Source organism: Prionailurus viverrinus, chromosome C2 (assembly GCF_022837055.1).
Source record: "Prionailurus viverrinus isolate Anna chromosome C2, UM_Priviv_1.0, whole genome shotgun sequence".
Lineage (NCBI taxonomy): Eukaryota > Metazoa > Chordata > Mammalia > Carnivora > Felidae > Prionailurus > Prionailurus viverrinus.
Window position 1 is genome coordinate 68,160,146 of NC_062569.1, and position 12,999 is coordinate 68,173,144.

Here is a 12,999-nt window from a genome sequence, read left to right on the forward strand (position 1 = left end):
TTATTGCAGTATTCCCTCTGACAGTTGCATTCCTCCCCATTTCCAGGTGCTCTCTCTCTCTTTCTCTCTTTCTTTCTCTCTCTCTCTCTCTCTCTCTCTCTCTCACACACACACACACACACACACACACACACACACACAGTGGGCCCTGACACCCCGTGATGGACCACCCCAACCCATTTAGATGCTTTCCTTAACTCACATGATCTTCAACCCCTTGCTCAGGGCCACAGTGCCATCATCTTCTACTGCCACTGTCAGAGGTGATAACCTTGGCCAACTTCACCTAATGGCCTTAGGACTGAATCATTCAGGAATAGAAAGGAAGTGAAGGAGAAAACAAGAAAATGTACTTAGTTCTTGAATATATAAACATTTAATTGTATAATATTATTGAGCAATATAGTTTTTTTAATTCTCTTATTTATTTTTTTTTCATGTATCACTCTGTGGTTAATATCTATCCATGCTGTCCTAGGTACATTTACCACATTGCTTCTAGATGCTATATGATATTGAAAAGAGTAGCTTTACTACACTTGATATATCCGTTACTCCAGGGATGGACACCTTAGTTGCCCTCACTTTCCTGTTACCAAACATTCTAGGTTCAAAGTTTCTCTTGCTATTTTTAAAATTTCTTTAACAACATTAATTTATGGGCTTTTGGTATCATATTGTTTTTGAAAAGCTTGATATCAATCTGATTCTTTCTTTCTTATTTTGTGAGTTACCTGCTTTTCACTCTGAGAACTTTAAAATTTTTTCTCTATGTCTTTCATGCTTTTACACTTTACTGTATAAAATATATAATGTGTTTTTCCTTTTTTTCTGGAAAAATATTTTTTCTTTAAATATTTTCTCTCTTCCATTTCTTCTTCTTCTTCTTTCTAGTATCCTTTTTAGAACTCCTATTACTGTCCACCATGAATTTTAATTGTAATTTCAGATTTTCTCTCTACCCTTTTCTGTTGTTTCTGGAAAATTGCTCAATCTGATATAGCTCTCAAATTCAATTTCAGTTATAGCTATCTATTACTTATTATCTCTACTCATCCTATCTATTGTCATATTTCTTTCAATTTTTCTATTTCCTTACCTGTTATGTCTTTTTAAAAATGTTTTCTGGTTATTTCTCATTGCTAATGCATCACCTTATGTTTTGTGTTTAATTATAATACTTATTTTTAAATTCATATATTGTGTGTTGCAATATGTTTACTTTGGGTAGTGTATCTGTTCATTGTGTTAAGTTTCTTTTGTGTGGCTGTGGACCTCACAACCGGATATCTAGATACTTTAGGCTGGGGGTTTATGTTACTCTGGAGGTATTAGCTACCCTTCTTATGACTTATGGGAAGACAGAGCTCAAGTGAGACTCCAATGTATATCTTTTTGGGCTTCCATAATGAGAGTCAACATGTCTTCAGATAATATGGAACTATTCTAAACCTCTTTAATGTTCTGCCAGTTCCCCCAGGCAGCCTCAGTTTTCAGGGATTTGGTGTTATAAAGCAGAGCAATAGGAGATGGTCTCCTTAGGTTGTAAGTCCCATCCCCCCTTGGGAGTTGGAGTAAAAGAATAAATGTCCAAGGGTTCAGATTTGTTCAAGCTCTTTAACAATAGTATTTCACCCCAGCAGACCCGGGGAGGCCTTCCTAACCCAAATTTTGTTTCATTTATTAATCTATCTTCTTAAATATTTTGCCTGTAAACACACACATTTTTACCTAAGTTCAGTCATTTTCTATATCTCTTAATATTCTATTGTTTTCATTATAGCATATCCATGATTCTACATATTATTTTCACATTTTAACAGGCACATTTTGTCACAATTTTCTAAGTCATCTCCTTATTTGGGATATTTATGCTGTTTTCTGTAATTGCTATTATAGATTATACTGGGAAGAGTTCAATAATTCTTATAAAATAAATTCCAACTTGCAAGATTGCTATTTTTATTGTTATGAAGAGTAATATTGCCTTACCAATGAGTTGTTTAAACTAGTAATGCCAACAGCAGTAGATGCATCATAAGAGTTTATCCAAAGTTTTGCTGACATTCATTGTTAAAATTGAAAGTGGGATCATGGTGCTGCTTCCGGTGAAGGGAAGCAGACTCTATGCATATTTGTTTTCAGACATGGATATGGAATATTATAAAACAGTATGTATTAGGAACAGTGTCATGTATGGGGATGCAAATAAATAGATGAAAAGGTGATTTTTGCTGTATTACATATCATTATTTTGGTCTGGCCCTTGCTCAGTGATACATAAGAAGGTCTTGCTCTTGGTTAGAAGGATCCAGTGCAAATACAGCATTCTTCTCAGAGCAAAAGATTGTCTTCACTTTCTCAGGCCGCTGTGTTTCTTCTAAATAGGAATTGTAGACTTTAGGATGTGCAGAAGGCAGGATAAAATATTTAAAGATGGAAGATAAAAAGATAAAGATGGAATGAAAATCAGATAAACAAAAGAGTTTACGCTATGGTTGCCTAGTATTGGGAAGTTCTGATGAGTTAGAGTGGGAATACAGCATTCACACAAGGACAGAAGACATGGTTATATGCCTATGGGGAGCAAGGGGTTTTAACTGGCATCCCTATATAAATGCAGCACTGTGGGATGGTAGTAGAAAGACTAGAAAGGAATTCACATACTGGTAGAGGAAAGCTTTCTTCATCTGAGCTCCGGATGAAAAAAAAAATCTGTTTTTGGAAATCAAAAACTCTAGCTCAGAATTTCCATTACTATTGTAGTACAGAAACTCCAAGCCAAGAAATTTGCATACAGATTGTCCCCGAGCCAGAGATGCCCCTGGGATGCCTGGCAAAAGCAAATGCAATGCTGGGAAAATATGTATTGGAGAAATACTAAGCAAAAGAAAGATAGAGTAATTATATTAATATCAGAGGGGAATGGGAAGGAAGACTTTAGAAAAAACTTGGGATAGAGAAGATGTAAAGAATAATTGTTCTATGTATTCTGTATAGAAATCCAAAAGATACAGCAACTCCAAATGCATGAATGCATGAAACTAACTGGGCTAAAAATATGCAAATAATAATTTGATAGTATTACCAGGATAATTAATAAATACAAATCATATGAGAAACTTTAAGATGTCTCAATCATTAACAGAAAATATATACAACAATTCTATAAGGCTATAGCTACACAGTTTTCCAGTTTGATCTATTTGACATGTATAGGAAATGTTGCAGTCATTAACAAGAAAGGCCCATTTTTATATTGAACATTTTATTAAAATGTATATTCTGTATTTATCAGATGCAATACCCTAAGGGTCACAAAACAATTCTCACATAACATCAAAATACCAGTAGCATATAAAGCTTGTTTTCTGCCCACATTTAAGTTAGATATCAGTATTAAAACTGTAACACACACCTTGTATTTGGATATTTAAAAAATTATTTGAACTAATATGTATATTATGAAAAGAATGATAATAGAAATTTTAAAATTTAGAATGTAGGATAATAAGACTGTATCAAAATTAATTTACAACATCTATACAGAAAATCTGTAGCCTTAAAGGCATCCAGGTAGAATTGAACAAAGGTAATAGTAAGCATAGAACTTAATATTGAAGTTGAAAAAATATAAAATGAGGACCTACAAATCCCAAAACTCGTTCTTTGAAAATACTAATATATTAGCTACTTCTAGCAAAACTGATAAAGGAAAAATAAGAAACAGAAGTGAGTTAATGACAGAAAAGAGGACAAAATAACAGATGTATGGCAGTGCTTTTTTCTTAGAAGCACAAGAATAGAATGAACAACTAAATCCAAGTGAATTAGAAGAAATAAAAATGTTAAAAATCATAATGTATTTATAACCATTATTATTTATTTGAAAATATTAAGTGAAATGAAAATATACATTGAGAATGTACCCTCGTTCCCCATCCCGCACACAAAATATGAGGATCAGTGTATGTATGAATCCTAGCACTCCTTTGTAAAATGGAAAATCCTCATGCTACATACAAACTCTTAGAAAATCTAGAAAAAGAAGCAAATATCTCTAAATATTTGTGAGGTTGTATAATCCAGATATCAAAATCAGATAAGGACAAAAGGTATGTAAAATTGTCAACCAATAACTTATAAATATTTATTGAAATATCCTAAAAATATTAGTGACCAATTACAGAAAACATATCATGACCAAGTAGAGCTTATTTCAGGAATATATGCATTTTTTAACATTGTAAAGTGAAAAGGCTTACAATTATCTCAAAAGATGATTTAACATCTACTTGTGATAAAATCTCTTAGCAAAGTAGAAAGAGAAGTGATATTTTTTCATCTGAAAGAGAATTTTTGAGGAAGGTATAGTAAACATCTTTTTTTAATTTTTAATTTATATATATATATGTATGTATATGTATTTATTTATTTCTCAATTTAGTTAACATACAGTGTAGTCTTGGCCTCAAGAGTAGAATCCAATGATTCATAACTTACATATAACACCCAGTGCTCATCCCAACAAGTGCCCTCCTTAATGCCCATCACCCATTTTCCCCATCTCCCCCACCCCTCCACCCCCATCAACTCTAAGTTTGTTCTCTGTATTTGAGTCTCTTATGGCGTGCCTCCCTCTCTGTTTTTTCTTATTTTTCCTTCCCTTCCCCTATGATCATCTGTTAAGTTTCTCAAACTCCACATATGAGTAAAATCATGTGATGTCTGTCTTTCTTTGACTTATTTTGCTTAGCATAATATTCTCCAGTTCCATGCACATTTTTGCAAATGGCAAGCTTTCATTCTTTTTCATGGCTGAGTAGTATTCTGTCGTGGAGTTTTCTTAATCCATTCATCAGTTGATGGATATTTGGGTTCTTTCCAAAATTTGGCAATTGTTGATAGCACTGCTATAAACATTGGGGTACATGTGCCCCTTCGAATCAGCAATCTTATATCCTTTGGATAAATTCCTAGTAGTGCAATTGCTAGATCATAGAGTAATTCTATTTTTAATTTTTTGAGAAACCTCCTTACAGTTTTCTAGAGTTATTGCACCAGTTTGCATTCCTGCTAATAGTGCAAGAGAATTCCCCTTTCTCCACATCCTCACCAACATCTGTTATTTCCTTAGTTGTTAATTTTAGCCATTCTGACAGGGCTGGGGTGGTATCTCATTGTGATTTTGATTTGTATTTCCCTGATGATGAGTGATATTGAGCATCTTTTCATGTGCCTTTTAGCCATCTGGATGTTTTCTTTGGAAAAGTGTGTATTCATGTCTTCTGCCCATTCTTAATTGGGTTATTTGTTTTTTGGGTGTTGAATTTGGTAAGTTCTTTATAGATTTTGGGTATTAACCCTTTATCATATATGTCATTTTCAAGTATTGTCTTCCATTCCATAGGTTGCCTTTTAGTTTTGTTGATTATTGCCTTCACTGTGCAGAAGCTCCTTACCTTGATGAAGTCCCAATAGTTCATTTTTGCTTTTGTTTCCCTTGCTTCTGGCTATGGGTGTAGTAAGAAGTTGCTAAAGAAATAGATTGGAAAGATTTTTTAAAAACAAAAAGTAACGACTCTCTTATGTAAAGTTCACTTCTCTGGGCACATGTGGATGGCTCAATTCTTGATTTTAGGTCATAATCTCATTGTTCCTGAGATTGAGCCCTGTGTAGGACTCAGTGCTGACAGCATGGAGCCTGCTTGGGATTCTCTCTCTGCCTCTCTCTCTCTCTCTCTGCCCCTCGCCCCTGCTCTCTCTCTCTCTCTCTCTCTCTCTCTCTCTCTCTCAAAATAAATAAACATTTAACATATAATAATAATAAAGTTTACTTAATTGGACTATTTGGAACAAATTTAGAATAGAGCATTAAAAACAAACATATGAGTCCAACTGTATGATGTTCTGGAAAAAAACAACAGTATGGAGAAATTTAAAAGATCAATGGTTACCAGGGGTTCAATAAGGAGGGGGTAGAGGAAGGATGAAAAGGTAGAGCACAGGAAATTGTTAGGGCAGTCAAACTATTCTGTATGATACTGTAGTATTGGATACATGGCGTTATGCATTTTCAATACACATAGTATTTATAACACAAAGGGTGAACCCTAATGTAAACTATGAATTTTAGTTAATAATTATGTATTAATATTGGTCATCAAAGGTAATGAATATATCACACTAATGAAAGATGTTAATAATAGGGTCAGGGGAAAGACACTGGATATTTGGGAACTTGGTACTTTCTGATCGATTTTTCTGTAAATCTGGAACTGCTGTAGGAAACAAATTATATTAATTTAAAACAAACAAAAATGCATAGCACCTAAATTAAAACCACAATACTTGGGCTCTAAGCAGATTTCCTTTTCTCATATATGGGATGCTCAGGCATTCTCTCAGGGCATCTCTACTTTTGTTTTAGTTATACTATTAACAAATCCAGTATACTGATTTCCCATTTAAGTTGTTAGAAAGGGTACATTCAAGGAAGGAAGAAACTTATTTATTGTAACAATTTTTACCTAGCAGAAAAAAGTGATATTGGAAGGTCTGTCAGTATAGACCTGCCACTTTGCATTAGCTACTTTCTAATTGTCGCCCCCCCCCCCCCCCCATCAGAACCTCCTGGCTACCCTTGAATCTCTCTTAGAAACTCCCTTACCTCCAGACTTCTTGGGATCCATCAGATACAGGATTAATTATGTTACCCCTAAAGGTCTTCAAAGACAGCTTTAGGACTGTGACTAATGTATCTCCTGATTGGTGTCTTTGCCTTATTTGTTGTCAAAATGTTTGAATATCAAGCATAGATGCAAGAACTCAAAAAAGGCAAAGCAATATGTGGCGATTTAGAATGGAGGTGAGAAACAAAACAACACAGATGAAAATGAAGACTGAAATATGTGGAAATATGTATAGCTTTAGAAATCTATTCTTTTAATTTCTGTAATACTTTAGTTTTCAATGGGATAATGTAATAATGAGTCATACAGTAAAGGTTACATTATCTTCTACATGTTTTTTTTCTGAAGCTAGAAAAGTACGTAAATTTTTTTGGAAATATCTTTATCCAATACATACTTTTTTTAAATAGGAGTTTTCCACATCTCCCTGAGGTCTTCTGTGTGCTCTCATGTTGAACCTCACTGTAGCTCTGAATGTGAAGTTTAGAATTGTCTATTTATAGCTCTGAAATTCTGTGAGGCCAGCAATTGTAACTTAGTCATCATTGTATAACTAGTACCTAAAATAAATTCTACACAAAATATGGAGAAGATATTTGTCAAAAAGTGTAACTTTTGTTATCTATAAAAATCCAATTGTTTGTAATGATATTAGATTAATTTGACTTTTTAAGAAAAAATAACACATTATAGGAGAATAAATATCTTAAATTTTTTTTTCAGATCAGAGAATTGTCAGCATGCAAATTCAGACAGTTACCAAATTCAAAACAGTTACTAATGTTGTTGGATATTTAAAGGGCTTGACATCTCCAGGTAAGTAGGGCTAAGTATTTATATCTATATTTATAATCTATTTATAATCTATACTTTATATGAACCATCACAAGAAAATTCTCTATAACAATGTAATAGCATAATTAAATGACCTACTTTAGATGTAACTAGTTCACACACACCACTATAAGAGTGAGTCAATATGAAATGAAGAAGTAGGTCTTCATTCTCTTTCTCATTCTCTTCAAAAATAAATCAAAGTAGGAAGTGTAAGGGGAAAAATCCCAAAATGAGAAAACAGAGTTTAGATTTATTAAATTGGCATGTGCCTCATGAAGAAAAGCTACAAAAAACCAATGTTTTTTTGGGTTATTTTGTTTTTTTATTGCTCTTCTCTGTAACACCACTGGAATTTTCACTTTTATCAAGAAAAGACTACTTTAGAAAGAAAATATTTTAGTTTTAATGATGTCTTTTTTAAAAAATAAAAGTTTTTATTTCCAAAATATGATCTTTCAGTGTTATACTATATTTTCTATGAGCCTTGGTCCACTGACAGTTTTGCCTAATGTTTACATGGCTTTAGATTTTGAAGATGCTTATGAAAATGATCACCTGGTAAAATTTTAAATTATTTTCCGCCTGTCTTTGGGATGCTTATGGCATCTTCAGATGATGTTATGCAGGCTAAAAAAGTAAAACATACTGGTACATATATTAATTAAGAGATTAATATAGCAACACTTCCAAATACATCGTGAGGTTGAGCCACATGCTGCTATCTGATGTGCTTAGTATGCAGGGTAGAATGCAGTGGTCTATTTAGCACACTTGTGTCACTTCTGTTGATTTGGTTGGGATATTTACTCAAGTTCTCCTTGGAGAATTATTTTTTGCCACGACTTTTGTCAAATTGACTCTATAATTGATAACCCAGAAAATTCTGAAAACAAGTTTTACGTACCCACAAGTTTCCTGCCAGCCAACTTCTATAAAATTTATGGAAGGTACGTATTTTCTCTGATTTCCTTACAGTAGCAATGGTGAACAACCTCTGATTTAATGTCTTTAAATACAATGTTTAAATAGATTTGGAAATTGGTACTGTTGCATTTCAACTATTTCAACCAGTTTTCATCATCAGAATCTCTAACTGAAGCACCAGAAATATTTGTCATCATTGGTGCATTTGCTAGTTTTTATGGAAAAACCAAATTGTACAAAACTATATTAGCTTTAGGTTAAAATAGCTTTCCCAATTGAAATTCAATATAGAAAAAATCAATTTCTTAAAATCAATTTACTAGTAGTATTCTTCAGTGTATAATATGTAAAGCTTCTCAAATTTTGCTTATTTGAATACTACACAAAAATATTAGCTGCTCATTCACATGATTTTCTTATTTAATGGTTCTGAAAATTAGAAACAATCATCAATTAGTATTAAGGCTTTTACATATGGTTTATCTAGAATACAGATAATCCCAAGCAGAACTTTCACACATATCTTGGAGATGAGTAAATACATTTCCTGAGTTTCAACCTTTACAGCCACTGTATGTATACTAGTAATTAAATTTTGATAAAACATTGGCAGATCAAATTTATTGCTGGTTCAAAAATCAGTATAGAAAACTAAAATAGCTTCACACAGTGATTTCCCATCAAATAGCTTTTTGCTGCCACGAAGTAAAGGGATAATTCATTTATTCCACACATAGGCAGTCCTTATGTGATAGGCCCTGTTAAAAGTGCCTTGCAAATAGTAACTCATTTAAAACTCAAAGCACCTAGGAGGAGAGGCCAACAAGGCAGAGAGTAGGGGGATCCATACTTCCTGCATCTCTCAAACAAAGATGGGTTGAAGCCAAAGGACTTTGAACCCCAAGAGTCTGGGAGGAAAAGAGTCTGAGTCTACTAGGGAGACACTGGGATGGTGGGCCATATGTGGGTGATTACAAACTGGGGCAGATAAAACGGGCTGTGTAGGTATGAAGGGGAGGGATCCCCTTCTGTGGAGAAACAAAGGGAGAGAAACAGCAACTGGGTAAGCATAGGACTGTATCTGGACAAGAGAAAAAAACCTCAGACGGGGGCAGAGAGGGATCCCATCTCTAACTGTGGGCTTTCTATGGACCAGGGCCAGGTGCCCTGTTCTCACACCTGGGAGGAGGGAAACCAGTCCTGAACTCAGTAGCTAGGTCAGGGGCTCAGTCCACAGTAGGAGAAAGCAGTCCCCTCCTTGGAGTACTGTGAGAGAGGACAAAACAAGCCAGGACCACATATCGGGTGGCATAGAGAGGTGCCTCCCCAGTGCCAGGGCTCACGGAGCAGGAGTTTAAATCCCAGCCAAGCTCCAGGGCATGGAAGTCGGTGGAACAAGACAGACTGCCTCGTCTGCACCCGTAGCACAGTGAGAATGGCTCCACAGGGTCTGTGGAGAAGAGACTGGGTGGGGGAGGGGGGTTGCCATTTCTCTCCCCACCACCACTGAGGTGGAGCCTCAGGGATTGATCTGCAGGGCCCACAGTGGAAGCAGGACTCACCTACACCAAACCATGCCCCTCAGTGCCAGGTGACTGCATATCTACTGGGACAGGACAGATGCTGAAGAACCAGAGGACCCACTCCTCCAGACCAGTGCTGCTGCATTGCCTGGATTAATTCTCAGATAATTCTTGTTATTTAGATATATTCTTCCTTCATTTTCTCCTTATCTCTTCCCTCCTCTAGGCTGGTTACTCTGGTTTCTGGTTTGTCTAAACAGACATATTTAATCCATTCTCTTGATACATGTTCTACACCTCCTTCTTTACTTCCCTTTCTCTGTCTCTGGAATAATCAAGCCATATAGTTTCTCTGTCTGGGTAACTTTATCTTAATTTCTTCTCCCCCTGCCCCCTTCCTTAATTTCCTTTCTCTCTCTCTGGATTAAGCCTTTTAGTCTTTCTGCCTGGTCAATGTTTATTGCTTCTTTTTCCCCACCCCTGTCATTTTTCTCTTTGTATGTGCTCTTCCATCAGCATCGCCTCCACCCTGTTCTTTACTTATAGTGGGTGTTTCTGGTTTTTTACTTCTGGATTGTTTTTTGTTTGTTTGTTTGTTTTTTGTTTGTTTGTGTGTTTGCATGTTTTTGTTTCCTGTTTGTTTTCCTTTCCAGGGCTACTTCAAGGAACAAATCAAAGCACATTTAGTGGAGAGCCCAAAACATCACTAGGAAAATAACCAAAGTCACAACAACAGAAAGCAAGTAACATTCTCCCAAAAAAAAAAAAAAAAAAAAAAAAACACCTCCTGAAGGGCCAGGCCCTGGACAGTGTGTGATGCCCCTTTAATATAGCAGTGCTTGCAGATGGAGAGCACACAACAAGCTTTTAAAACTCATAAGGCAGGGGTGCCTGGGTGGCTTAGTCGGTTAAGTGTCCGACTTCGGCTCAGGTCATGATCTTGCAGTTTGTGAGTTCAAGCCCCGCTTCGGGCTCTGTGCTGACAGCTCAGAGCCTGGAGCCTGCTTCAGATTCTGTGTTTCCTTCTCTCTCTGTCCCTCCCCTGCTCATGCTCTGTCTCTCTCTGTCTCAAAAATAAATAAAACATTAAAAAAAAACTCATAAGGGACAGAAAACTAGCCAAAATGACCAAACAGAAGAATTCTCCTCAAAAAAAAATTCCAGGGAGAAGTGACAGCTAAAGAATTGATCAAAACAGATATAAGCAATATAACTGAACAAGAATTTACAATAATAGTCACAAGATTAATCACTGGTCTTGAAAAAAGCATAGAAGATAGCAGAGAATCTATTGCTGCAGAGATCAAGGAACTTAAAAAAAGTCATGATGAGTTTAAAAATGCTATAAATGAGGTGCAAAATAAAATGGAGGTGACCACAGCAAGGATTGAAGAGGCAGAGGGGAGAATAGGTTAATTAGAAGATAAAATTATGGAAAAAGAGGAAGCTGAGAAGAAAGAGATTAAAGAAATCCAGGATCACAAGAGAATTAGAGAACTAAGTAATGCAATCAAATGGAACAATATCTGTATCATAGGAATTCCAGAAAAAGAGAGAGAAAGGGGCTGAAGGTGTATTTGAACAAATCATAGCTGAGAACTTCCCCAATCTGGGGACGGAAACAGACATTGAAATCCAAGAGGCACAGAGAACTCCCTTTAGACATAACTTGAAACAGTCTTCTGCATGACATATCATAGGAAAACTAGCAAAATACCAGGATAAAGAGAGAATTCTGAAAGTAGTTAAGGATAAACGGGCTTTATCATACAAAGTAGACACATAAGGGTAGTTAGTAGCTGACCTATCTATTGAAACTTGGCAGTCCAGAAAGGAATGGCAGGAAATATTCGATGTGATGAACAGGAAAAATATGCAGCCAAGAATCCTTTACCCAGCAAGCCTGTCATTCAGAATAGAAGGAGAGATAAAAGTTTTCCCAAACAAACAAAAACTGAAGGAATTCATCACCACTAAACCAGCCCTACAAGAGATCCTAAGGGGGACTCTGGGAGAGAAATGTTGCAAGGACCACAAAGGACCAGAGACATCACTACAACCATGAAACCTGCAGATAACACAATGGCTCTAAACCCATATTTTTCAATAATAACACTAAATGTAAATAGACTATATACTCCAATCAAAAGACATAGGGTATCAGAATGGATAAAAAAACAAGACACATCTATTTGCTGTCTACAAGAGACCCATTTTAGACCTGAGGACACCTTCAGATTGAAAGTGAGGGGATGGAGAACTATCTATCCTGCTACTGGAAGTCAAAGAAAGCTGGTGTATGAACACCTGGGTGGCTCAGCTGGTTAAGCATCCGACTTCGGCTCAGGTCATGATCTCACAGTTCGTGGGTTCAAGGCCCACATCAGGCTCTGTGCTGACAGCTCAGAGCCTGGAACCTGCTTCAGATTCTGTGTCTCCCTCTCTCTCTGCCCTTCCTCTGCTCACACTCTCTCTCTCTCTCTTTCAAAAATAAACAATAAAAAAATTAAAAGAAAAAAAGAAAGCTGGTGTAGCCATACTTAGACAAACTAGGCTTTAAATTAAAGGCTGTCACAAGAGATGAAGAAGGGCGTTATATAATAATTACAGGGTCTATCCATCAGGAAGAGCTAACAACATAAATATCTATGCACCGAATTTGAGAGCACCCAAATATATAAAACAATTAATCACAAACACAAGCAATCTTATTGGTAAGAATGTGGTAATTGCAGGGGACTTTAATACTCCACTTACAACAATGGACAGATCATCTAGACACAGAATCAGTAAGAAACAATGTCCCTGAATGATACATTGGACCAGATGGCCTTGACAGATGTATTTAGAACTCTGCATCCTAAAGCAACAGAATATACTTTCTTCTCAAGTGCACATGGAACATTCTCCAAGATAGATCACGTATTGGGTCACAAAACAGCCCTCAATAAATACCAAAGAATTGAGATTATACCATGCACACTCTCAGACCACAATGCTATGAAACTTGAAATCAACCACAG

At 35.9% G+C, this 12,999-nt stretch overlaps 1 protein-coding gene across 11 annotated transcripts in view; it reads left to right on the plus strand.

Annotated features, from left to right (window-relative positions):
* NAALADL2 (N-acetylated alpha-linked acidic dipeptidase like 2) overlaps positions 1–12,999 on the plus strand; it is a 1,352,594-nt gene that overhangs the window by 1,014,283 nt on the left and 325,312 nt on the right. For all 11 annotated transcript variants that reach the window (XM_047875457.1, XM_047875456.1, XM_047875458.1 and 8 more), the window contains one exon: positions 7,416–7,508. In XM_047875457.1, the coding sequence (XP_047731413.1) occupies positions 7,416–7,508 (93 nt within the window). The remainder of the gene's footprint in view (positions 1–7,415; positions 7,509–12,999) is intronic.